At 43.7% G+C, this 27545-nt stretch overlaps 1 protein-coding gene and 6 non-coding genes across 7 annotated transcripts; 6 read left to right on the forward strand and 1 right to left on the reverse strand.

The window, feature by feature from the left end:
- The first annotated feature begins 2582 nt into the window (after positions 1–2582).
- On the forward strand, positions 2583–2655 carry trnat-agu (transfer RNA threonine (anticodon AGU)). The gene has a single exon. It is a non-coding gene; the product is annotated as a tRNA-Thr (tRNA).
- A 206-nt stretch (positions 2656–2861) lies between these two features.
- On the forward strand, positions 2862–2934 carry trnat-agu (transfer RNA threonine (anticodon AGU)). The gene has a single exon. It is a non-coding gene; the product is annotated as a tRNA-Thr (tRNA).
- A 383-nt stretch (positions 2935–3317) lies between these two features.
- On the forward strand, positions 3318–3390 carry trnat-cgu (transfer RNA threonine (anticodon CGU)). The gene has a single exon. It is a non-coding gene; the product is annotated as a tRNA-Thr (tRNA).
- A 1164-nt stretch (positions 3391–4554) lies between these two features.
- trnat-cgu (transfer RNA threonine (anticodon CGU)) lies at positions 4555–4629 on the forward strand. Its single transcript has one exon. It is a non-coding gene; the product is annotated as a tRNA-Thr (tRNA).
- A 203-nt stretch (positions 4630–4832) lies between these two features.
- On the forward strand, positions 4833–4905 carry trnat-agu (transfer RNA threonine (anticodon AGU)). The gene has a single exon. It is a non-coding gene; the product is annotated as a tRNA-Thr (tRNA).
- Positions 4906–5105: 200 nt separating this feature from the next.
- On the forward strand, positions 5106–5178 carry trnat-agu (transfer RNA threonine (anticodon AGU)). The gene has a single exon. It is a non-coding gene; the product is annotated as a tRNA-Thr (tRNA).
- Positions 5179–8767: 3589 nt separating this feature from the next.
- Positions 8768–24660, reverse strand: LOC147211391 (semaphorin-5B-like). The gene is made up of 22 exons (XM_086126741.1): positions 24529–24660; positions 19458–19646; positions 17346–17445; positions 17233–17278; positions 17064–17126; positions 16885–16983; positions 16572–16785; positions 16209–16494; positions 15739–15874; positions 15438–15645; positions 15157–15364; positions 14973–15090; positions 14704–14888; positions 13451–13594; positions 13172–13319; positions 12863–13088; positions 12572–12772; positions 12150–12320; positions 11491–11634; positions 10905–10940; positions 10615–10826; positions 8768–10527 (listed from the first exon to the last, which is right to left on the reverse strand). Exons 2-22 carry the CDS (start codon positions 19600–19602, stop codon positions 10378–10380), a joined length of 3240 nt encoding a protein of 1079 aa, XP_085982867.1. The 5' UTR covers positions 19603–19646; positions 24529–24660; the 3' UTR covers positions 8768–10377.
- Positions 24661–27545: the final 2885 nt, after the last annotated feature.

The raw sequence follows: 27545 nt of genomic DNA on the forward strand, positions 1-27545 counted from the left end.
GTCCTTCAGATCCTGTCTCCAAGTCACTTCATTTCCCACCATCTTCCTCAGTCCCGTACCATTGTTTTTTTTCTACTACACCTTTCCAAGTTCCTGTACACTCCTGTCCCTCAAATCGTCAGTGCTCTATAAATTACATTGTGGCTGACCGATGAGGCCCCGGCTCCTGCTCCTCGGCAGTGGTCGAGGCCACTACCCCCACCTGCTTCATCAGCGCGTGCTAGTGGTGACCCACTGGGCCCCGGAGCGCGTGCAGGTATCGCATTTGGAGCTCAATTCATGCGTCCTGCAAAGTGAGAATGTGTCCTGCAAAATCAATGCTTGCTCTCATACCAAACTTGGTCACGGTATCGGCCAAAGCCTGAGGCAACCAAATTAATATTATTTGACAGTTCGACACAGCTCTGTCTCCGCATCGAACCCGCAGTTGTACAACCTCAGTGAGAGGTTGCCGTCAACAGTTTTTTATTGTTGTCATGAGACCGCACGCACGTGCAGTGAAAGTCAGGCACGCTGGCAGATGAGCGTGCACCTTATGAAGTCAAAAATGGAGAAAGAAACTTACATAAGTGAACAATCAAAATCTCTTCCACTAGATGGCAGAAGGTACATAATTAACCGGTGTAGCCTTTTTTTGTGAACGTTTTCCTCAGCGGTGAGAGATTTTTTTTCCAATGTGAAATACTGTATGTGCATTTGCTCGGTAAAGGTTGGGAAGCACTCGAGTCGTAAAGCCCCAGACTCATTTTTATATTATAAGCTATTCCATTTTTTTCCCTTATTAGCATGTATTGTATTGTATTGTATTATTGGCCTATTTCTGAGCACATATTTCGGGGAATAGGGCATTGTTCATATACCATGTAAATAGGTTTGTGTTGGAAATGGGTATACCAGTATCAATGAGTCTGCCCACGGGGTGGAGACGCCACATTGCTGCCACGCGGAGCAGTGTTCCACATTGTCCCTCGGTCCTTATTTTGGTGGTCACCGTACGCATGCCCTGCGGCCACCCTCTAGCCCAGCTGCGGCGGCGGTTCAACTTTGGATTATCTTGTGATTTAACAAAGAGGGGAATTACTTTTTCACATAGGGACAGGTAGTTACGGATTTTTTTTGTGCCTTAATAAATTAAATTGGCATTTAGAAGCTGCATTTTTTATTTCCTTGGGTAATCTCTGTGTGATATTAAAATAGTTTTGATGAACTGAAACCTTTGTATGTGATAAATATGCAAAGAACACAGATATCAGGAAGGGGGCAAATACAATTTCACAGCACTATAACTGAGTTATCAAGTGTGTCATGCAAGTTTCTGTGCTGGTCAGCATCATTTCAATGTGTAGAACATTGCTGGGTGTGCTTTTTCAAATGCAGGAGATGAAAGTGGACTTTCCTGAAAATTCTTGAAAATACAAAAAATCTCAGTTCAAGTCCTTTTCCTCAAGTCATGACCACTTGAACGTGCTCCGAACATTCGCGTCTATTGCACGTATGTCAGCTTGCCTGTCTACCTGTTTGAACATTGCGCTGGGGCCGTACCTGGCCGATCACGCATGAATTAGTTTACACAAAACGCTATTCAAATATTCGACATTCAATGATTAATCTGCCTTTTGTGTGCACACATGCACCCTTTGTGGCTTCCGTTCTCGACGAAATTTCAAAATCTCCGAGATATGGCGATGCCATGAGGATGCGAGGGGAGGGGTGTTACAAGTGTTATTGCCTCAACATGGCTACGCTCGTGAAAGCAAAATAACGAACTCAAACGCCTGTTCGTTCAATGTTGTCAACAAATATCCGAATTAATTTTAGGCATGTTTTCCTCAATTTTCCGGAGGAATTTTCATGAAATTTTGAAAATCCGTGATCCCGGGAAAATCCGGAGGACTTTCATCAGTAAAATGCAAGTCAAGCCCATTTGGCTTTTCCTGGAAAAATCTGCTCACGGCCTGTTTTGAGGCTGTGATTTTGGTAGAACGTTAACAAAAATGCTAATGGCCCATGAACCTGCAAGGCCTCATAACTCAGTGGTTATAGCACTGTTCTAGTAAACCAGAGTTTGTGAATTCAATTCTCACTGAGACCTCATCGCGTGTAACCGATTTCCGAACATGTGTGTCAAGCAAGTCTCTGTAATTGTCAGCAATGTTAAAATGTGGAGAACATATCTTTATCTTTCTACTGCAAGTCAAGCAATGGACTTGGCTTTTCCCGGAAAAATCTGCTCAGCACCCGACTATTTTGAGGCTGTGATTTTGGTAGTACGCTAACAAAAATGCTAACGGGCAACTAGCATCCAACGCCTCACATCTCAGTGGTTAGACCACTGGTCTTGTAAACCAGCGACCAGTTCAATTCTCACTGAGGCTTCATCACATGGAACGGAGTTCCTGTCATCTGTCAAGCAAATCTGTGCACTGGTACTTGTCAGTATCCTTCAAATGGAGAGAACATCACTTTTCTTTATTTTTCTACTGCAAGTCAAGCAATGGACTTGGCTTTTCCTGGAAAAATTTGCTGAGCCTGTGATTTTAGAAGCACGTTAACAAAAATGTGAGTGACCAATGAGGCTGCAAGGCCTCATAGCTCAGTGGTTAGCGCACTGGTCGAGTAAACCAGGGGTGATGAGTTCAATTCTCACTGAGGCCTCATCATATGTAACTAAGTTCCTCTTATCTGTGTCAAGCATATGTGTGTACTTGTCAGTGTTCCTCTCATGTGTACATCACTTTCTACTGCAAGTCAAGCAACGGACTTGGCTTTTCCCGTACAAACCTGCTGATGACCTGGCTGTTTTTGAGGCTCTGATTTTGGTAGCACGTGAACAAAAATGCTAACGGGCAGCTAGCATACAAGGCTTCATAGCTCAGCGGTTAGAGCACTGGTCTAGTAAACCAGGGGTCATGAGTTCAATTCTCACTGAGGCCTCATCACATGTAACTGAGTTCCTGTCATCTGTTTACTTGTCAGTATCCTTCAAATGTGGGGAACATCACTCTTTATTTTTCAACTGCGATTCAAGCAATGGACATCACTTTCTCTTCAACATTCTGCTACAAGTCAAGCAATGGCCTTGGCTTTTCCCAGACAAATCTGCTGAGGACCCGACTATTTTGAGGCGGATTTTGGTAGCTCCTTAACAAAAATGCTAATGGGCTGCTGGCATGCAATACCTCATAGCTCAGTGGTTAGAGCACTGGTTTAGTAAACCAGGGGTTATGAGTTCAATTCTCACTGTGGCGTCATCCAATTTTTGAGGCTCTGATTTTGGTAGCAAGTAAAGAAAATGCTAACGGCCAGCTAGCATCAAAGGCCTCAGAGCTCAGTGGTGAGAGCACTAGTCTCGTAAACCAGGGGTCGTGAGTTCAATTCCCACTGAGGCCACATTGCATGTACCTGAGTTCCTGTCATCTGTGTACTTGTCAGTATCCTTCGAATGTGGGAAACATCACTTCTCTTTATTTTTCGACTGCAAGTCAAGCAATGGACTTGGCTTTTCCCGGCAAAATCTGGTCAGCACCCGACTATTTTGAGGCTCTGATTTTGGTAGGTCGTGAACAAAAAGGCTAATGGGCAGCGACCATCCAAGGCCTGATACCTCGGTGGTTAGGGCACTGGTCTTGTAAACCAGGGTCAGTGACTTCTTTTCTCACTGAGGCCTCATCGCATGAAACTAAGTGACTGTCATGTGTGTCCAGCAAGTCTATGGACTTGTCAGTATCCTTCAAATGTGGAGAACATCACTTTCTCTTTAACGTTTTACTGGAGGTCAAGCAATGGACTTGGCTTTTCCTGGAAAAGTTTGCTGAAACGTGACTATTTTCAGGCTCTGACTTTGGTAGCTTGTTAACAAAAATGCTAACGGGCAGCTACCATCCAAGGCCTGATACCTCAGTAGTTAGGGCACGCCCCTTGTAAACTAGGGGCAGTGACTTCTATTCTCACTGAGGCCTCATCGCGTGAAATTAAGTGACTGTCATGTGTTTCCAGCAAGTCTATGGACTTGTCAGTATCCTTCAAATTAGGAGAACATCACTTTCTCTTCAACATTCTACTACAAGTCAAGCAATGTCCTTGGTGGGCGGCCCGGTAGTCCAGTGGTTAGCACGTCGGCTTCACAGTGCAGAGGTACCGGGTTCGATTCCAGCTCCGGCCTCCCTGTGTGGAGTTTGCATGTTCTCCCCGGGCCTGTGTGGGTTTTCTCCGGGTGCTCCGGTTTCCTCCCACATTCCAAAAACATGTATGGCAGGCTGATTGGGCGCTCTAAATTGTCCCTAGGTGTGAGTGTGGGCGTGGATGGTTGTTCGTCTCTGTGTGCCCTGCGATTGGCTGGCAACTGATTCAGGGTGTCCCCCGCCTACTGCCCGAAGACGGCTGGGATAGGCTCCAGCACCCCCCGCGACCCTAGTGAGGATCAAGCGGTTCGGAAAATGGATGGATGGATGTCCTTGGCTTTTCCCGGACAAATCTGCTGAGGGCCCCGACTCATTTTGAGGCTCTGATTTTGGTAGCACGTAAAGAAAATGCTAACGGCCAGCTAGCATCCTAGGCCTCATAGCTCAGTGGTTCAAGCACTGGTCTCGTAAACCAGGGGTCGTGAGTTCAATTCTCACTGTGGCGTCATCCAATGTAACTGAGTTCCTGTCGTCTGTGTCAAGCAAATCTGTGTACTTGTCAGTCTTCCTCAAACGTGAACATCACTTTCTACTGCAAGTCAAGCAATGGACTTGGCTTTTCCCGGCAAAATCTGGTCAGCACCCGACTGTTTTGAGGCTCTGATATTCGTAGCACGTGAACAAAAATGCTCCCGGCCAATGAGCCAGCAAGGCTTCATAGCTCAGTGGTTAGAGCACTGGTCTAGTAAACCAGGAGTCGTGAGTTCAATTCTCACTGAGGCCTCATCGCATGCAACTGAATTCCTGTCATCTGTGTCAAGCAAGTCTGTATACTTCAAACTTGGAGAACATCACTTTCTTTTCTACTGCAAGTCAAGCAATGGACTTGGCTTTTCCCAGACAAATCTGCTGAGGACCCGACCGTTTGAGGCTCTGATTTTGGTAGCATGTGAACAAAAATGCTCACGGGCAGCTAGCATGCAAGGCCTCATAGCTCAGTGGTTAGAGCACTGGTCTAGTAAACCAGTGGTCGTGAGTTCAATTCTCACTGAGGCCTCATCATATGTAACTAAGTTCCTCTTATCTGTGTCAAGCAAATCTATGTACTTGTCAGTGTTCCTCTCATGTGTACATCACTTTCTACTGCAAGTCAAGCAACAGACTTGGCTTTTTCCGGACAAATCTGCTGAAGTTCCAAACATTTTGAGGCTGTGATTTTGGTCGCACATAAACAAAAATGCTAACGGCCAGCTAACATGCAAGGCCTCATAGCTCGGTGGTTGGAGCACTGGTTTCTCCAGCATGTGGCAGAGGAGGGCCGTCCTTCCAGCTTGCACATCTACTGCCAATGTAATCTGCCGACTATGTAAGGTCTCCCATGTGCCATCATGACTGTCACCAAGTGTTAAATTCGTCAGGATGTTCTATGTTCTTGCTCTTTATTTTTCTGCCTGCCAGGTTTTCTGCACTTACTTTTGTCAGTAGTTTTTCATTGTAGTTGTAGTCATATTATCGTATATTATTATACACACTTGGGTTTCCTCTTGTCAGTTTATTGGCAAGCGATTTCCATTTTTTTCTATTCTTGCCTTTGTTACAAGCGTTTTTGATTGTCTCGTTTTACTGATGTTGTACCAGCATTCTTTGTTGAACTTTGTTGGTCTTGTGACCTATTTTTGTTCGTAAACCTTTTTTGTCAATTCTTTCCGAGTATTTAAAAACCCTAAAATGTAGCAAGACAGGAATGTATGAAAGCATTTTTGACCCACTGTCAACTGTTATTATACATTGATAAATTGTATGTTTTTTTTCCTTTATGTTTGTATTGAACATTTGAGAAAAAAGAAAGTCAAATGCAATTCCCAAATTGGTCACGTGGTAACTGCAGCCAGTGAAGCTTTGAATGTCATCATTTTCAGCTCCTCCCCTAAATGAAGCAAGCCTCGATACAGGTGTTGTGGAAATGCCCCCTTCATTCCTTGATGCACGCTTCGAAGCCTTGTCACGTCCCGTGATATCACGACTTTTTTTTTTTTTTGAGTGCACACCAGCCTCACCTCCCTTTACCCCTGCAAATGCGCCCTTATCCATACGATCAGTAAAACAGTTTTTGATTGTTTTGTTCTTTGTTCTTCTCTCTCTCTTTTAATCCATACCCCACCTACCCAGTCAGTTGGGGATGTTTTCCTTTCACCTTACGTCTGTTACCACACTGCTTGCTGATGTGGCCTTCTGTTGATTTCTTAATGTCAGATGGAGTAAAATCTGTGAAGTACATTGAGATTGCATCCGCTGTGAATTGGTGGTGGATAAATAAAGATGATCTGATAGATGCCTGCCAAAGAAGGGACGATTTACAAACTATTGCAGGTATTTGGGTGGTTTTCATTGTCCAAATGTAGTGTAAATGACGTCCAGTCGCTGGGAGCATTAGAGAATGAAGTAGCCCTGCTTTTAGAAGACAAAGGGGCCTCATCTACAGAGGCTGCGTCTGCACAAAAACATAATATACACACTTTTCCACACTCATGTTGAGATACTGTATATCAAGCCGGACTTGCACAAGTAAAAAAAAAACATTGTTTTCAACATTTGGCACACATGACAATATTTTTAAAAATCAAGCAATTTTATTGCATAATTTCCATTCGGTATTTTCAGGCTTGGGAAGAAACAGAATACATCCATTGAAGTTACGTATGCAGGATACAAAAAATGTAATGTATTTCGTTAGGGTTATAGAAAAACATATCATATTAACGGTCTATTTCTTAAAAACTGTATTATTTTTCAAGATGATACATTTTCAATGCAGACAAAGCAGGCTTGTTCATTTGCGCGTAACGAGAGCATACACTTCCTTTATACGTCTAGCTCAAAGTTTACAGTCAAGAGGCGGGAGGGAGGCTTTGTCGTGTCCATACGCGCCATGTTTAAAAGCAACATGGAGTGAAAGGAGGAGTGAAAGGAAGAAGTGATGACCACTGGTCACTATTTGGCACGATGGCATTGAAGGACTGATTGATTTTAAACATCTACAACAGAGGTGAGCAAACTACGGCCCGTTGGTCTTTTTAATCCGGCCCGCCGAAGGTTGGTAGACAATTAAGGTTCGATGTAAAGTCATTTCATTTGGACTTGTAATGACAGGCATTTCAACGCCAGGTAGCGCAGTTACTTGAAGTTGCAGAGCACAGGGAGGGAGGGTGAGACGATATGGAAGCCCGAAGTCGCGCCAACTCAAGGAACTCCCGCTCGATACGACAATACAACACAATACAATCAGAATAACAGCGACATGCAAGTGACTCTTTATTGCAGTGAGTTTTACTGGAATTGCGAAAATTGTTATGTCCTGTAGATCATGGCATCCAAACGAAGAAGAACATTAATGGCCGCGGAAGAGAAAGTGAAGTGTATCTGATTAAACAAAGCGGGTTACAAAGTACAAAACATTCAGGAGACGCTTGGAGTCTGAAAGACTCAAATCTACGAGACTTTGAAAAACGAGGAAGCGATTCTTGCTCAGCCCGATTCTGGCTATTTCCATGCTCAGAGTGAATTGCTTGCAGCTCAACAGACAGTCGAGTAAATTAACGTTTCTGGAATGGTTTGACTGTTATCGTGCTAAAAACTTTACGCAAACTGGACCGCTAATAAGAGAGGAAGCGAGTTCCATAGCGCTATGGGCATCGAAGACTTCGAAGCGTCCCGCGGCTGGCTTCAAAAGTTCATTGCACAACATCGGCTGACCAATGTTGTCTTGCGTGGTGATTGAGGGGAGGTCAAGTTCGAGACAGTGAGTGAGTGGAAAGAAAAGCTTCCAGGTCCCTTACTTGTCTCATTTTGTAGCAAATAGTCCTAACTTTGTTATATTTTGTCATATACCTGTCCTGTATGCTGCAGTTTTTGGGCAATATATTGTTGCACTTTGTTGCTTGTGTTGTCACACATGTTGTTAACATACTTGGACGTTCATCACAGGACATATACCATAGTTGTTTCACTGTTCTCATTAAAAAAAAAGTATGGTAATACTTTAATGCTTTTGTTCTGTTGATGTTTGGTATGGACTGTCAACATATACAGTTTTTTTTATCTGTACTGTATCTTGTGCTGACCCGGTTCACGTGTCAAATTTAGAAATCAATGTGGCCCCACAGCCAATAAGTCTGCCCACCCCTGATCTACAAGGACAAGTGTGAGCTGTCAAAGTCCTGCGGTGGCGCAAGCTCGGCCGCTGCTCTTAACCTTGCGTCACAAATCACCAACCAATTTACTCTTTAAAACCATATCAATAATAAAAACGGCTAAACTTGGCTCGGAGAATAAACATGAGATTTGTTTTCACTCGTGATGGCACCAACCTTTTGGAACAAGCAAATCTACTTTTCCTCACGGTCTGAATAAAGTCCTGTATTTTAATGGCGTGCGTAAGCTGTCGAAAACAGCTTACCTCATGCAAAGAAATTGTTTCACCCGACTTGCTATCTGTCTGTCCGTCGTCCGTAGCACCCCGAACAGCACCGATTATGCTGACTGCCTAAAAATTCTGAGATTGACAATTTGGAATTTTTGTGCTTCAAAACCATGCATATTATTAAATATCCCATGGCTCGTTACCTTAAATGAAACACATTACAATATTTCAATTCGAAACATTTTTTATTATTAAATGCATTTCAGACAGCTCATATAAAGCTGCAGTAAGGACAATGGATGTTCTTTTTCTTTTTTATCATTTTCATTTGAAAACTCCCAATCAGGCCAATAATAATAGGTCAGACGCAACAATAACCGTGAACACATCCTCTTCAATTCTAAATGCATTCATGTAATCATCAAAACCTTTTGTATAACATCTGTTGTCAAAATAAATGCCTTATCATCAGAGGTGGGCATTCTATCAGACTGAATGAATCATTCAGTTCGTAAATAAAAGTCACTACTGCATGTCCAGAAACATGTCTTGTGTTTGCTTCCGACAATCTCCTAATCAGTCACCAGGAATTAACCAAATAGTAATAGAGAGAATACCTTAGCTTAGCTTGCGCTACCTTGCTTGGTTGGAACAACTTTAACATCAAGTGGGCGCACATGGGTGCACACACACACACACACACACACACACACACACACACACACACACACGCACACGCACACGCACACACACACGCACGCACACACACGCACACACACACACACACACACACACGCACACGCACACGCATACGCACGCACACACACACGCACACACACACACGCACACAAAGACACACAGAACTAAAATTTAGGATAATGGCTCTACAGTGTAACTTAATGTCACATCCATCCATTGATGACAACATGTATCCTACTCACAGGGAAATGAGCCAATTTCAGATGATTTAGGATGAGAGGCAAGGTACACCCAGTTCTGATTACCTGTCAGTCACATCACTGACATACAGACACAACATGGACAGAAGAAGTACAGGGACGTGAAATGTACAAAGATTTAAAAGCTTCTGGTTGTGAGACAAACATGTCAACCCCCCTCAAACTGTCCTACCAAAGAACAGGTTCATGTCTCTTGAGCATTACATTATACTAAAATATATTTAATTGTTCCAAAAGCATTGAGAGTATGTAATAAAAACAAAAATGATGTACTATTTACGTCTCTTCAGTCAAACATTCCAGGAAGCAGGATTTCTCCAGGAAAGTCTTCTGGTGGGTGAAAAACCAAGAGCATCCACTTTCCCTGAGCAAATCATTCACTTGTTGTCATTAATGAGGAAGAAAAGCCTGCGGCTTCGTCATCCCCAGGTCATTCAGTTGTCGTCTTTTGTGTTGTTTCCTGCCAGTTGATTTTGTGAAAAGTGAGCTCTGTAGGTCTCAGTTCTTGTCTTTTCTCTGCACGTACAAGTGTGCTTTACAACATGTTTTTTTCTGTTTTCATTCATAATTCTCTTCTCTGCAAGCAGCAAAAGTCCAAGACGGGCCAGTATTCCATCCTGTCCGTGAAGTTATGTCTTTCATTTTCTTCTTTTCAGAAATAAAATAATAATAAAATAGGAATATTAGTAATATGGACATGCTTAGTGAATCCTTAGCGGTTTTCTTCTTTTCACTTTGTTTGATCTCTTAGTTGCCAAACAAAATTGCAATTCTTGATTGAGATGTTGGCAAAGTATCCCATGGAATGATATCAGGTCATTTGGGTATTTTAGCGTCCACAATCACCTGGAGGATTTTGGTGATTCGGTTTGAGATGTTAGCTGTGCACGTAAGGCCTGCAAGGTGCTTCTGAAGGAAAGTCATACTTGCTCATGTTGGGCGGGTAGTAGGTGGTCGTGAACATGTTGCTGGAAGGGAAGTGGCGGCTAGTGTCGTCATTTACGTGAAGATTGTTCTTGTGTAGCATCTGCAGGGTTGGGTTCAGTCTGAGTTACCAAAATATCAACAAACAAGTGGAAGATTGTGGAACTGAACAGATTTGACCATGACCCACCACGACTTCCATGGGAATGTACTTCTCATTTTTTGGCGTGGCGTTGTCATGCTTGTTGTATGTGAGGTGGTTGTGCGTGCTGGGGTGGATGACCGCTGACTCTGCGGATGGCCGGCCCAGATGGCGACAGTAGGCGCCGACCAGCGCCGACAAGAGGGAAGCTGCAAAAAAACTGGCCACGCCCACGGCGACCAGCTGGAACATCGTGAAAGCTGTCAAAGACAAGATGGGCAGTGAGCTCGTGAGAATTACTATGTGCACAAATTTGAAAGATAATGCGAAAAACGTACTTCCACAGTTGTGATCCTCCTGTTCAGGCAAAATTACTAAAACGGCACAAATGGAAATTGAAATGGGTCAGACAAATTATAATGAATATTTTTAGACGGTCACTTTTGGGTTTTTTCACTTTCATGACAGACACAAATTTTAAAACACATCTGTCCATCCATTTTCTGTCGTGCTCGACTTTTCCTTGTTATGATTGTGAGTGTGCTTGTCCGTATCCAAGGTGACATCGGGTGAGAGGCGGGACTGGTCGCCAGCCAATTATTGCAAATGTTAAAAATTTATTTTGAAATTGTCTGGAAAAGCCCTTAGAATGGCAATAATTTGACGCTGGGGTGGATTATTTCTACTCTCGTTATTTGGTTGAGGAGATTATGTTTCCAAATTCTAACAAATCAGAGATTGACCAGCAGCAGGCAATGGATTGTGTTGGACCGTCAACAGTGCAGAAAAAAAACACACAAAAACAAAAGATCAGTGACTATTTAATGTTCCGTTCTGTCATTAATATGTAACTTTTATTTATTTATTTATTACCATGGAAGGCATTGAGACCATCTGACAGACAAATCATTGTGTGGTGTTTACCTGCCACCTCGTGTGTCTGGCATGGTCTGGCCTGGCTAATGTTACCCTGGCACAAAGTAGCTTCCTGGTTTTCAGCGCAGGAGCGAGAGCGATACTGGAGGCTCTTCTCATCACAGTCCCCCCAGTCTGACCACACACCCCAACCTGATGACCAGAAGGGGGACAGGGGGGAGGAATAATTACAATCCATCCATGAACCTGTTCAGTGTCATCACATGGCCTTCAAGTCCAGGGGTGGCCAACCAGTCAGAGACGAAGAGCCAATGTTTTTACTGTGTTGCTGCAAAGAGCCACATCATACCCTTCTTCGCGCGTGCGGACGCACATACACACACACACACACACACACACACACACACACACACACACTTTTTTTGGCCAAAGAGATCAACTTTTGAAGCGACCAACTTCCCACGAACAACCTGATCGCGCACGTGCAAGCACACACACACACACACACACACGCCCGCGCTCGCTCGCACACACGCACTCACGCGGGTGCCCATCAGTGGCTGGTCGTCAGTGAAACAGGGCACATGGAGACAAACAGCATTTCAAACTCACATCACTCTTGTCATTTGCGTGGCATTTATCAGTATATTTATACTGATAAATATAATTTGGGCAATCACACAGAATTGGCTCGATGAGTGATGTACCTTCACAAGTGTGTGTATTGCAAAGTGCCTCTTCAGTGTGAAGACCAATACAGATCCCACCTCCATTGGCAGGAGGTGGATTGTCACATGACCTTGTCCGCAGAAAATGGCCACCCCCACAGCTCACAGTACACTGGGACCATGAAGACCAACATGACCAGGCTCCACCCACTAGAACAAAAGCAGTCATGCATGGTGGCAGAGTTTAGTTGACCATACATTCAAAAGGCCCCCAGTTTGCTATTCTGAACACTCAAAAATGTCTTTCTGTGTGGGGATTGCATTTTCTCCCTGTGCTTGTCGGTTTTCTACAGGTGTTACAGACCTCACCCACCCACACGCACCCATTTATTTTAGATATCGATTGACCAAGGTGCATTCACAAAATCCGGTACAACATATCCTGTAACAAAGAATTCTACCTGGGCATGGTTGCATGTTGCAATCTTGATAATCCACGGGGGATCCTACACACGCACTTGGATTGGCCCTGCCCTCTGCTGTTGAGCAACCACGTTTCCGGGTTCGAAAGCCTCTGGAACATTGCTGGGAACAGGTGGACCATAATTCCCAAGATTCCCAGTGTGTACCTTTGGGCTGTCTTACCAAGTCATCAACCAGAGCTGGAAGTAAGATACAGAAAATGATTTCTTAATGCGTCCCAGTACCGTCTCAATGCACCTAATAAATGCCTTGCGGTCTCTTGTTCTCACAGTCAGTCTGGCAGGTTCCAGAACCATCATTCGGACAAAACCTGCTCTCTATTTTCTTCTTTCCTAACTGAAGTTGGCGGACATCCCTTAGCAATGCCCGACACGTGTATCTGTATCTCTGCTCTTGGCGTGATCCATCTCGACTGACGTTGACTGGCATCCAAAGAGTCCACGGCGTATTGCGGCGCACCTCAGGGCAGGCCTCCAGATTGCAGGTCTTATACTCCTAAACAGCAGAATCAATTGGGTCACTGTTACGGTCCATTAAAACTGAGAATCAAGTGATTCGGAGCACAAGCAACACATTACTGTGGCACATCCAGGACAGATGTTTCCGTTCTCACAGGTTCTGGTCCTGGCATGTACCCCTCCTCCACATTCAGCATTGCATTGAGCCCAGGGCCCCCATGCAGTCCACAGCACTGGTAATGGGCACGTTTTTTTTTCATTGCACAGCCTGAAAACACATAATTCTTCCTAAATAGTGGTGTTTAATGCTCACCATGTGCAATGTGTGTTTATTTTTTCTCTTTTAATGTCATAAAAGATATTTCCCTGTGAACCCCTTTCCGTCTAATTCCTTCTCACCTCTCTTCTCGACCTTGGCCAACACAGATTCGACCTCCGTAACGAGGTGAGGGGTTGTTGCAGGACCGCTGCCTCACTTCAAAACCGACACCGCAACTGCTGGTACAATGGCCCCATGAAGACCAGGGAGTCCAGCCACCATTCCTGATCAGCAGATGGAAAATCAACATACTTTTACATGTGTCATTGTGATCCAGTAATATATTATAGTGTTATTATGTCAGTGTTGATGTCTTCGGTTATGGGGGCATAATAAATGGCCATTCACATGCATTTATTTAAATAAATCAACACTTGCTTCCCTCTCCCGTCTGTAAACTAACTTGTTTGCTTCTGTTGGAGTCAGCAATCACAAGCACGCACACACTTATAGTACGGTCCACGATATTTAGTGTCTGTTCATTCTGGGGGTCTTTGGGGGGGAGGCGGTATTCCCCCTGCTCTTTCCTAATTGGTGGCCCCCGTTCCCAATTTAGCTGACCAATCAGTGAAGGGGAGAGTGACCCAATAAGCAATTCATTTCAGGTGTTCCAAGAACTGCAAAGATTAACCACCACTTTTAAAAGGACTCAGTTACAACTGGGTCCCACTTCCCATGGGCTCATCATCTGTGGGAGGGGCCAAAGGGGTCAGTTGCCCTGTGAGCTGGACGGCACCCCTGAATACAGAAACTAGCTCTAGCGACATGGAATTTCACCTCACTGGTAGGAAAGGAGCATGAGCTAGTGTGCAAGGCAGAGAAGTTCTGCTTAGATATAGTCGGACTTGCCTACACACAAAACCTGAGCTCAGGTACCCGTCCTCTCGAGAGGGGTTTGACTCTTATCTACTCACGGGTTGCCCACAGTGACAAACCCACAGCAGGTGTGGGCATTCAGATTGATACCCGGCTTGGTGCATGTACTTTGGGGTTCACCCCAGTGGACGAGAGAGTACCATGCTCCATCTTCAAGTTGGGAGGACCGTTCCTCACTGTTATTTGTGCCTATGCACCAAACAGCAGGTCAGCATACCCACCCTTTTTAGGGTCCATGGAGGGTGTGCTGGAGAGCACTCCCCCTAAAGAGTGCTCTCCATCGTTCTGCTGGGGGACTTTAATGCTAACGTTGACAATGACAGTGAGACTTGGAGGGATGTGATTGGGAGGAGCGGGCCCCACAATCTGGTGTTCTGTTACCAGACTTCTGTGTTCATCACGGATTGTGAATAATCGTCCGTTGGTCGTATTGGTTGCCGCAGCACTTTGAGCTTACCGGGAGCAGTTGGCCACCTGAATGTTTGGACCTTTACAGTCGACCCCACCACATCGGGCCACAGGTCCGTCACATAAACGGGACCGGCAGATGCAACTGCTGATGGAACCCTCGCCGTCATTGTGGTTACATGGTTGCCATGTTGCCCACGGGCCAAACCCGCCATCCTGCTTCAGGTTCCTCACCTGAGGAAGAACAAATGTGTGTGTGCATGTGTCAGAGAGAGAAAGAGAGGCAGAGAGGCAGCGAGCAAGTAGAGTATGACCTACTGGGCACTGGGTGATGTTCTGGGTCCAATGGTTCATGTCAGCGCTCTCTTCAATGGTTGTACAACGCTCCTGTTTGTGATCCCAGCCACAGTATGGGTCCCGAGCTTCCAGGCAGTCTCTAATTACAACAGGTGGCTGATCAGTGTTCAAAATGTGCAGGATTATATAATAAACATTTCCGTACCGCTCAGTAGGATGGCTGGAGCATCGTTCTAATGGGATTTTCACCAGCCTGTCATCGAGCCCCACAAACAATGATCTGTCACTCTGTAGGATCTGCAGGCTCTTGATTGACCCGACTTGTCCATCAGGAAGGATCCTGAGCTCCTCCAGGTAGCAGCCATGAAGAATAGTATTTGTTGTGGCGAGAGTCTTCAAGATGGTGCCATATTCTGATTGGCCAAGAGAAAACAGTCACGGCTTTCATAGTAATCATAACGTAAGTCAGTGTCATGGCTCATTTACCAGTGCCGATGTACATGACTTGGTAAAGGGCATCGCGACCGCGCACAACGTCCACTACCAGCTTGGAGAAGCGTACGTTGTTCTGAGTGAGCAGAGGATTGACCGTTACCGGCTGCACAGCATCATGCATTAGAAAGAGCCGCTGAGCATCCTGGAGGTTGCGTTCAGTCAGGTTCCCACCAGTGCCGCCTTCATCCAGCGTGCCACACTGAGGATACAGAAAAAAAGAAAAAAACTGTATGCTGTCCATCAGAAAAGCCTGTCCCCTGGAATACATGAATACACATCCACGTGCGGTTACCTGGAAATTGGGAATGGGATTTGGAGCAGAGAGCCAGGCAGTGCGGGGGTTCTCCTGGTAGCGGAAAGGTCCGTTGAAAGCTTGCGTGATGGCAGTCAGGTTGAAGGCACAAACGGCAGTTGCGGACATGCTGTTGCTGTGGGTGGTTTATCACAGTTACAGGTGGGACAGAAAAACACAATTTCTGCAAATGCAATAGCAAAGAAATGGGGAGTACAAACAAGTAAAAATATGTGCGGAACGCTGACAGAAAAATGACAGAAAATAGGGAAATCATCTCAACTGAATTCAAGCGCATCCTCAATATCAGTGCCATCGTTACACTGTGAAATGGAGAAAGGCAAGACTCTGGTTTGTGCTTGGACGCGAATATAATAGAAGTTTGAATGGACAGGTCTTTGGGCACCAAAGCCCATACTTTACGAAATGGAGTACAGTACAGTATTTAAGCAGTATGAAGGATCACTCACACATTAGTCGTGAAAATGCCATAGATCAAGTCCTGCTGTGGTAAGTAGAAGGTGCTCTGTAGTTCGTTGTAATGAAAGGGAATTTCTCCTGAGCGTGAGCAGTTTAGTCGGGCCTTCATGAAGGTAGTCCAGGTGTCCTCCAAGAGGAAACGACCGCCCATGTCGTTTTTACACACTCGGGCCACGCGAGAGAACACCATCTTTCCACAGTCGTTTTCAACAGCAGTTTCCCTCAAGAAGAAGTACGCGAATCGGCCAATGTCATAAGCAGACACAAATTGAGGCTCTAAAGGGGGTGAAGTGATAAAAACAGAAAGGATAAGATAAAGAGAAGACTGGCAGACCATGTGCGTCTTTGTTTACCATTGAGCCACTTGGAGTTGTACTGGGCCGTGCGCAGTGGGTGCATGTTGCCCAGGCTCCTGTAGATGACAGGGTCGCGTCCAGAGAAGTCAATCACCGTGGCAGCGTACAGCTCGCCAGTCTCCGAAATCATGGCGGTGGAGTTGTGGCGGGGGTCATAGGGGCATCGTGCAACGCCGTTCACTGTGTCCAACGCCTGACTGATGTTATCAATCTGACAGCAAATAGGAAAGCATTACCCGTTGCGTCTGAATGTTGCTTTTGAAGTCTGGAGGATTTGCATTGGTTGGTGAAACATCAAGATCGCACCAACCTGCCTGGTCATACAAACAGGAGTGAAAGCATTGGTCCCACACGTGACAAGCGTGCTCCCGCTGAGCAACAACACCCGTATATAGTTTTGACACTCCTCCTGCATATAAACGTGACATGTGACGGTGTCATTGATTACGTTTTATTCCAGAGACACTGCTCTGCACTGCACTGATCTACCTGCGACTTCCCCTTGCTTTTGCAGGAGCGCATTGTGTCTTCATCGGGTGCCCATTCTGTTGCCTGAAGCAAAAAACAAACAAACAAAAACAAAAACCCTACTGGTTTGGGAACATTTAAAACTTGACACAAACTGTAGCACTGGCAAAGCACAAAACTGTGATTGTACCTGTATTAAGGAGACATTGCTCAAACTAAGTCGGAATAGAAAGTTTCTGTAAAAGACAAACAATGTCATTCAGTTTTCAGTTACTTCTCTGCCTGGCGTGTAATTACTTGCACCTCGCTGCCACAATAAGCTGCTTTCTGCTCATGTCCACGGTCAACTGAGAGAAGTCCTTTACTCCTGGGCGTGAGAACTCCGACACCCATGCCTTCAGGCCTGTGATAACATGGAAAAGCCAATGGTTAAAAGGAGAAGGAAGCCTGGCCATGCTACCACAGGAACTAATACAATACACTACGATACATTGATATTTGCATAGCGCTTTCACAACAGCTGCAGCTGTAACCAAGGGCTTTGCCGAACATTTAACATAAAATAACAATAATACAACAGAACACATAACATAAAACACAAAAGAAAATATACTGTAGTTGGGTCCCCTTTGCGTCACAATTTTATATCTTTTCTGTAGACTCATATGTCCATTCGGTCAGGCGGTCAGTGTGGCTCACTATAACTCATCAACAAACCCAAATTCCAATGAAGTTGGGCAAAATGTAAATAAAAACAGAATACAATGATTTACAAATCCTTTTCATCCTATATTCATTTAAATACACGACAAAGATGTTATTTCATGTTCAACTTGATGAATGATTTGGGGTTTTTTTTTTTTTTTTGCAAACGTTCTCTCATTTTGAATTTGCTGCCAATAACATGTACCCAAAAAGCAGCAAAAGACGTTGAAGGACTGCTGTTAAAAAAAAAAAGTTTGGAATGTTCCACAAAAGAACAGGCGTGTGTTGTCATTATTTGGTATAATCGGAGCATCCCCAAAGGGCTCACATGTTCACAGGCAAGGATAGGCGTGAGAGGGAGATGTTTCACCACTTTGCGAACAACTGTCTGAGCAGATAGTCCAATAATTTAAGAACAACTTCTGCTAACCGTGCATTCGCACCAATTTGTGTGTACGTACGTCTTCCACACAAAAGTGGGATGAATCAACGTCTTCATAAGCAAAATTCAATTCGTGCATATTCTGCGAACACAGCCTCAGACCTTGCATACAAACAAATGACAGACCAGCCTCTGGGAAAAAAACCTCCATAAAAAACCTCATCTACTACCCAATACACACAACATATTGAAACTACAGTCAAAGATAAACAGTAATAATTTTAACAATAAGATTAATAACTTAAATCGAGAGTTTGCTATTGAGTTGACTAATATGCAAATAAAGGACACTTCTCACGTTACCTCATTCTGTTCACGTGCTTGTGCTTATGCACTTGATCGAGGAATTCGACCTTTGTGCTAAAATATATAACATACTTCACAATCCCATGCGGTCGACCATAGCGGGAGGCTATTTCACTTTTCAGTGCAAACGCTGGTAGGCCAACAATGTTTAGTGTCAATATCTAAATTAATGAGACTAGAGGTTTATAGTGGACCTTGACAATCTGTAGTGATGGAGAAGTACACAGAAACTTTAGACAGGCAGGGCAAAAGTGCGCTGAGTTGCGTTTCACTGGAGATTTGGATCCTTATAAACTACCAACAGCAAGAATGGATTGAGGCCTTTGGAGACACAGGACTGTTCAGCAACGAAAGTTGTGAGTCAGTATTTGCAAAAAAAAATCTAATTGATCAGTTTGAACATTGAATCAATCTCTTGTCTTTGTAGTGCATTCAGTTGACTATCGATTGAAAAGGATTTGCAAACCATGGTATTGTGTTTTGACTTATGTTTTACGCAACATCCAAACTTCTTTGGAATAGGGTTTTCTCATTCATACTGAAGGTTTGATGGTGACAAGGCAGGGCTCTCAAATTGTGTGTTTTTCTCATCCAGTGATTCTCAACGGATGAGAAGGGACCCACTGTCGCTCGGATGCTACTACTTTGTTAGTATGGGTTAGTGATAGACTGTGGCATATACTGACTTAGATAAAAATTTGTAGGAGTGGAACGCTGGATTTAGTCCTTTACTGAGTACTCATTTGAAAATGAGATGGGTTGATATAGTGTTTGGTGTGCACATATTTCCTTGCTTCTTGCACCAAGTTTAGTTATAGGGAAGTCATTGATGAGTCGCTGAATGATTTGCGTTGAAAGAGAGACTTCTGTAACAGTTTTATAAAAGCAGCAAAAACGGAAGTAATCACAAACAAACAAACAAAAAAAGACACTTGTATTCATTTTTCTCAAGATGTCCTCACCTTGGTTGGACACGACTGGATGCTCCTTTCGATCACAGTCTTCAAGTTTCATAGAGGGTGGCTGGGACAGACACACAAGGCCACACATGAGCAGCACAACACTGCAAGGAGAGAGGGCCCATGCCCCCCACCTTAATGTGACCATTGTTACAACTGCATCCAATCCTCCTTGCGGTGCTGTGGAAGTACCTGCAAAAGCCAAACAAATGCATCTTTCCAACAGGGTGTCATCAGTCATATTGAACGTCCACATCTATTAAAGTGGAGTTTTCACCACCTGCCAGTACATCAGACTGAAATGAGTTCCCTCGTGGACCGTTTGCTTGGTGTCTTTCATTGTCAGCAGGACTTAGGCAAGGCTAGTTCAACTCAATAGCCCAAACCAATGATTTATAGCTCTGGCTATAAAACGTAGCCTGCCACCCATGGCGCCCTTTGTGATTTAGCGAGCCCATTCAAAGACCAGCCTGGGCTTGGTGCCATATGGGGAAAGGGGTTGGACCTGGAGGCTTTTTCACCTTTGAACCATACATAACATGAAGGTTTTTTGGGGCAGAATTCCTTGTGTGTCAAATACCCTCATAGAAAAAAAGATGTGAAGATGAATTTTTTTTTTTTTTTTAAATGAGCCCACAGGCTTCTTCAGTTTGACCAATAGTCGTCTGAATCTGGGTCGCATTAGGTGGGCCTGGCCCTGTCATGTTCTGCTCTGCTTTGATTTTGTTTTCAGCACCAGCGAGAGTGTTGGGCGTGACCCTTCAGCGGTGCTCCTGTGTCGCATCTCAAAATCAGGTTCCCTTGTATTTAAGGACTTCCAAGATGGCTAGTGTTTGTTGGATTATTGACCTTGTTTGCTGTTCATGCCCAAGTGCCATTTTCTAGACCTCATGCTCTTGTGCATAGTCGCTTTTGCCTCCATGGATTTTGGTTGAGTAAGTATCCTTTTCGTCAAGTTATTTTTGACTAGTGTTCTGAATCTGTGTTTGGACTCTTGTCATTTCGTTTTGTGGATTTTTGGTTACCAATTTTTCCTTTCCGGTTGCGGGCGCTTTTTTTGTTCTCGATTGGTTTTCCTGGCTGTTGGTCACCAGCGATTTCTGTTTATACCTTGCCGATCATTCGCTTTTGTAATAAGTGGGCAACCATTGACATTTCTTAAATCGGAAGGAGAAATTGTGTTTCAGGGATTTTTGGTGAATATTTTTGTCAATTTATGATGACTGTGTTTGTACATTAAAAGGCTCATACTACTCCAAAATGGCATATGAAGAAAATTTGAGGTGTAATAATCAGTGGGCCTCTATTGCCATGTACTACTGCAATCAGAATTCGAAAAGGAGTTTTACTTGTTTATTGGGAAATATTTTGTCAATTTTTGACTATGTTCATCCTTAAAATGTCTCCTACTTCTCCAAAATGACATATATGATGACAATTTGAGGTGTCATTTTCCATTCAGCCTACTACAGCAATCAGAATGAGAAAAGGTGTTTTACTTGATTTTGTTTTTTTGTTGTTGTTGTCGATTTAGGACTATTATTGTGAATTAAATACCTTCTATTTCTTTAAATGAGAGAAATAATTATCAGCTGTAGTAGGTAGTGGTCTACAATTTTCAGGTACTGCTCCATTTAAAAAGAAAAAACTAACCAAATAAACAAATATTATTTGATTTATAGTGATTCGTCCACCTACTGTACGTAAGCCAAGAACATGTAATTATTGGAGGGTCACTAACACAGGCGCTAAGAGTCAAAAAGTCAGAAGCCTTACAATATAGCCAATCTACAACGTCTCTTGTTTTCAAAGTTGCGGTAAAATATTTTGATTTCATTATTTAAACAATTGCGGTTAAGATGTTTTTGACTCTGTGATTGGCTGGCAACCTGTTCGGGGTGTACGCCGCCTGCTGCTCGAAGCATTTGTGAGGATAAAGCGGTTCATATAATGGATACCGGTAGATGGCCAGATGGTTTTAGACTTGTGTGAAAAAGTATTTTAACCTGTTAATAATTACAACAACAACAAACAAAAACAACTTTACAGTGAAGGTTTTACAATGGCCACAGAACGTTTCCATTTGTATTATTTTAATTACAGGAAAATAATGTGAAATCCAACTAAATCAGATCAGAGATTGACCAACGTCCCAGAATCGATGGTGTTCGGCATTCGTCTCCACTGTATAAAATATGGGAAGACGTGTGTTTGCAGGAAATGGCCATAATGCTGAGGGAACATATGACTACCAGAGAAATGGACAGAAATGGAGGCCAAAAGTAGTCGTAGTTTTTTTTTTTTAGCCCAGGAGCTTATTGCTAAAGCTTAACTCACTTCTCACGCACTTGCAGCTTTATTTTCTGATTTTTTTTTCTCTCTGGGTGGGCTCAAACTTTTGTCACTGTGTGCTACACTGCAGTAATCACTTAGATGCCTTCTCCTTGCTTGGAGAGACACGGGGGCTGCTGAGTTTGTAGAGCTGTCAGAGCTACACAGTACAGAAGGCTCCAACACTAAACATGTTGATGGGGATAAGCCACGTAGGACCACAAACCTCCTAACCAGATGACAAAAACACCATTTTAAATATGGCCAAAATACATCCACATGTGCCAGCTATGTCCTCTGAATACATTTCATTTTTCATAATACATTTCTCAATGCATGTATGATGGATCCAGTATAAAACAGCAAAGGGTTCTGAAGCAAACCTTAAAACAACCACATACTGTGATTTTTGTTTTCCCAACGCAAAGGTGTACCTTCCGTGAAAATTACTATTCAACGATGGCACAAAACTGCTGAACAGCAAAGCAACATTAAATACAAGAACTCCTTTTGTCCATTTTTTTTTCTTCACAAAAATCTATTCACTCAAAATGTTAACATTATTGAGGTCTTATATTTGTCCTGCATGTCATTCCAAATCTGCAAAAAATGTATTAGGCCGACTCAAGTTGTAGAATAGGGCAGTATAAGAACCGGTGAAAGCACAACTAAGCCGTATCTTCCATCTTGTGGTCATAGTGAAATAACAACTTTACACTATAAGAACATCGTTATTCGCGGGTGATAGAGAGCGGGTTGGCATGCGAATAGTGAAAATCTGCATATAAGATAAGATAAGATAAGATAAGATAAGATAAGATAATCTTTATTTATCCCACACTGGGGAAATTGGCAGTCTACAGCAGCAAAATTGGGGGGAAGAAAAAAAACAAAGTGTTTCATTGCACAAAATAAATGTTTCAGAAAGAACTGTACACAGTTCAATAAAAGTGCAATATAAAATATATTTAATTGCTGCCCATTGAAATGTTTTCACACACAAAAAAAACAAAAAAGCGGGGGTTTACTCCTGCCCCCACAACACTAAAACCAAGTATAAAAAGAAAATATAAGAAAAAACTGCGAGTGTTTGGGGGGTCCACTGTCGTCGAGGAAACATGGTTAAATACTCCCCCAAATAAATGAATTAAATAAACAAATAAATAGATCATAAATAAATAGGTTTTTCATTCATCATTAGGCCACTAATATTGTGGCCAGTTGCCAATTCCTGATCAATCAGAACCTTTTTCAGCAGACCCCAACAGTGTATTTGAGTGTTTCACTGTTGCCGTCAAGCACAAGGTTCGACTCCAGACATCCTGAAGCCGTCGAGTCTTGAACACTCAATGTTTGCCCCTCACATTTGAATGGATGGATTTGATAAAAGAATGATATACAAGACAATACATCATTATTTACATAGTGCTTTCACAACAGCTGCAGCTGCAACAAAGCGCTTTCTAGAATAAAATGGAAGAAAGTCTGCGGGTCACCCAACTGAAATAGTTTCCTTTTCTGCCAGAGTGTGTAATATTTCACCGAAACGGCTACTTGCGCTAGGCTCCAAGCAAACGGACATGCTGAGACACTGAATGCACACATGAAGAGAGCTTCATTAAAATCCAGTCAAGGCCTCTTTACTGGCATTATTTATAACAGGGATATTGATCACAAGTCGTAATGTCCTCATTCAAAAGGGGTTTAATTTGTTCCGCATGGCATCCCAAAGAAAAAAGAGCTGCTTTGGGTCTGACTTTGTATCTCTGAGCCTTGTCTGAACCAGAGCACTTGGACTCCATCCCAGCATCATCAAGAGGCACAATCCCTCTCTCTGCCCTGAGCCACCTGCCTCCTGGGATCCCGGGATTCCAAAATTGCTGCTCTGTCTTTCCAGCAAAACAAAACTAAAGTCCTCATTGCAACATTGGTAGCCTCCATGTGATATCCTCTGCATGACATGACATAGGTGGAGAGCAGTGGAGTCACGTCATGCGCATAGGAGCATGTTCGGACCTCAGAAGGCATCCAAAGTCTCCCCATTAAAATATTCAAGAGGGGGGAGCGTTTCCGAGGCAGTTCTCAGCTCCTTCCTACCGAGGTGAATGGCCTCTCTGTGCAACCTGCCAACTATCTGCCAATGGGCGCACTCTTTTACAAGTGAATGGACTTAGTTTCGCTACACTTAAAAGGAAACACTAACGGGCCATGGCCGCACCACAACGGGCGTTCGGTCGATTGCCAAATCTAATGATAGCGGTTTGGCAATGGTGAGAGGAGGTCGGGAGCAGGAATCCTAAAGAGGCACAGCTGCACTGGACACTTCTCCGCCCATCCTCTTATCTCCCACTTATCACACCGGCCCCACTTCTGTCGCGCTGACTAGCGACAGGGCTCGCATGTAGGGTCAATGGTCGTTTCATTCTGCTGGTTTGATTCAGGAATACAAGTTATCCAGTGGCTATAGCAACTCAAAAGGATGCCCGTGGATCACCTAAAATGTCTCATTGGGAGCAAGAGACCTTGCAAAAGGACACATAACATATTAGGACATGGACAAATGCCTAATTAACATATTGTCATTCAAGTCAAATATGTGCGAGAGTGAGGTGCAAAATGAGCCTGCACAGAGTAGGCGGGCAAACTGGCGCAAACAGCAAACGTCATGCATGGCCCCAAGCGCACATGCACCGAGAAACACGGGCATTTGGCAAATATGCAAAGAACATACTTAGGAACCTACTTGTTCACCATCACCAAAGTAACGCTGCAGGCAAACGGCAAGCGTGGATCCCACGTCACATGTTGAGCAAAGAGATGAGGAACAAGCGAGAGAAACAAGTTGTTACGCACTGGCACGCTGACCGGCCTGAGGGAAGAGTAAAGTGGAGTGTGATAGCGGGGCTGCGGGTGGTGAAGCTATCCTACTTATGCACACTAGACTGTTCCTGAAGGGGGTGGGGTGCGGTGCTGTGGTTATTTTTCAAGTCTACAATTGGGTTTTCAGCCTACCCCCTAGGCTTTACAGGTTCACACTTTTTATACTACTACTCCAAATACTAATTCCATTTTGAGACCAAATACTGTACTTCAAACTCTGGTCATGTCTCCAATTCAGTTATTATCTTTTAAAGGAATAGGCATTGTCTTCAACCAGATATATACCGTTATTGAAATGCGCTGTTCAAGCAAACGTATTAGGATCAGACGAACCAAATCAGCAATCAGCATTTGCTGCAAAAACCAGCACAAGGAATTCGTGGAACTAAGAAATAAACCCACCCACAATTTAGCAAAATACAGATTATATGCTGTAGTGCTGCATGTTGTTTTATGACGATGGAATTGTGGTAACAGTAGCATCTTGTCTGCAGTCACTTGGTTACGTTCCCCCCCAAGATGACAAACAGACACAGATGAGTCAATCATTCAGACACAAAATGAGCTTAGGTCAGGCTACACAAAACTATAAAGTCTTTATTGAGTCAGGGACTGGGCCCATTGCAAAGATAAACATTGGTTCAGATAAACAAAGATATCCAATCTGGCCTAAAGGAAGCAACACAAAAACATCAGATTTACTTCAAAAATATATTGCAACAAAGGGGCATGTAACGTAAATGATACACAGTGTAGATTTTGTAATTACTGGGGAAAAAAAAAACTTTTGCCATGTCTGAAAATTTACATGACAACCGCTAACATGCAGTTTCTCCGTACATGGCACGACCAGTTCTACTGGTGCAAGTGAAAACGTAATAATAAAATGCAAATGATTATTCTTATACAAAATCAAACATATTGATTTTGATATGGGTCATTTTTGACCCACTTATGGAAAAGTGTGGAGTCAGTCACTTATGCATCTATTCTAAGGTCTTAATTGCGAGGAGGGAAAAATGCGCACTATGGGCTCTTGCGCGAGAGCGCAGTCGAACAATGCACATGGGTGTATTTTTTAAAATAAATTTGGGGGGGGGGGTATTTTGCTAGACTCTGCACTGGTAGAACTGACTGGAATGAGGACGTTGCACCTTTGTGCACCGTTGTGGGATGGAAATAGTCTTTTCCCACCCAATCCTAGTGGCGTCCCTCATTTGCACCAGGGCGGTCGGAGGCGTTGTACATACGAGTGCGATTTGCTTGGCATTGTGAAAACAGATATAGACTTGCTAGGTTCTGGGCATGACATTGGCAGATAAACTGCAAAGTCTCGCCTTGCAGATGATGTGGTCGACTGTGCATGTGACATCAGCAGTTGGAGACCGTCTTGCACCCCTGATCATGTGACTGTTGGGGAGGGGGGGTATTCAAATATATTTAAGATGATAATGAATATATTTCATTCAATTAACTGATTTCTATAATGATTCAGAGGGATTGTCCCATGCTGATGTCATCTTTAATGAAGGCAATACCATGAGAATCGTGGGGTACACCTTGGACCAGTCGCCATCCCATATAGACAAACAAGCATTCACACTTTCATTCACATGCCGCATGCATGCTTTTGGAATGTGGGAGGAAGCTGGAAAAACCCACATGGGGCAATCGAACGGGGTGGAAAGACTGAAATGCAACTATGACAGACGGCCTCATGGGGACAAGCACAGGGAGAACATGCAAAGTCAACACAAGGGTGTTGGAGCCAGGAGCCTTAATTAGAAGCCCGAACCTCAGAACTGTGAGGCAGCCATGCAAAACACTCGGGCACTTTGTCCACCAAGCCTACAAGGTTCAATAAAAGGCTCACGCAATTAGAGTACCGGTATGTTTATTTTCACTGTGCAGCCAAATATGCTAGTTGGGAAAAAAAAACAACAAAAAAAACGGTGATTCTTGTGCCACAGCTTTTCTTTGTAAAGATGACAATGGTCTGTTTGTACTGACAAAAGCAGTTATAAATTTAGCAATTTCCGTTGTAGTTTCAAGTTGACAAAACTTATTGCAAAGTTAATATTTGCCTGGATATTGAAAATGGGGTGTGCTTTGAAAGGAATAGTCATGGCTATAGCTTTATGTTGACTGCTATTAGACTGTGGTGGCGTGCCGAATATTGTGGCTGCTTAGTGTGCAATGTGTTAATCAGATGTGGCTCCACTTGCTTTGTTTGGATATAAACTCGCCTTGAAATCTTCTGCTGAAGGCGAGGAGTGAAATCAAAAGCACTATAATTTGTCAGACATGACTGCAGACACCTTTCAACATTTGCAGCCTGTATTAATGAGCATAATTTTGGTTTATTCATCTCCAGAGAGCTACACGAATCCACAACCAGCAGCAAAGGAGGCCCGCATTGGTTAGCCTGCCCCGTGTCCCCACGCCCACTGACAGAATGAACTTCAATGGCAGCCTTGTGCAGCACACAGCACTCCACTGTGAAACAAGCCTGCGTGTCACCCAGGAAATATTGACTTTAAACGCTTCAAACACACATCTGACTTTGCAAAACAAGATGCCTTAACAAGCTTGGCAGTGTTGGGGTATGACACTCCTGCAGTTGCCGAAATTTATCTGCCTATGCAGAGGTCACACGCACAAATAGATGCACAAATAATGTATCAAAGTTGACTGGAGAGAGAAATTCTGGGAAAAAGGTTGATATAAAAAGTATCCAAAAGTGGGGGCGCAGGAGGAAGTCATCATGTATATTTTCTTGTGTGTAGGCAGGGCTGGCCCTGGCCAATGTGGAGCTCAAGGCGAGATTTTATTTCCACCCCCTCCATCAATGATTTACATACGCTTAGAAGAGAAGCAGAA

This window comes from Hippocampus guttulatus, chromosome 1 (assembly GCF_054856545.1).
Source record: "Hippocampus guttulatus isolate MCC_2025c chromosome 1, RoL_Hgut_1.0, whole genome shotgun sequence".
Lineage (NCBI taxonomy): Eukaryota > Metazoa > Chordata > Actinopteri > Syngnathiformes > Syngnathidae > Hippocampus > Hippocampus guttulatus.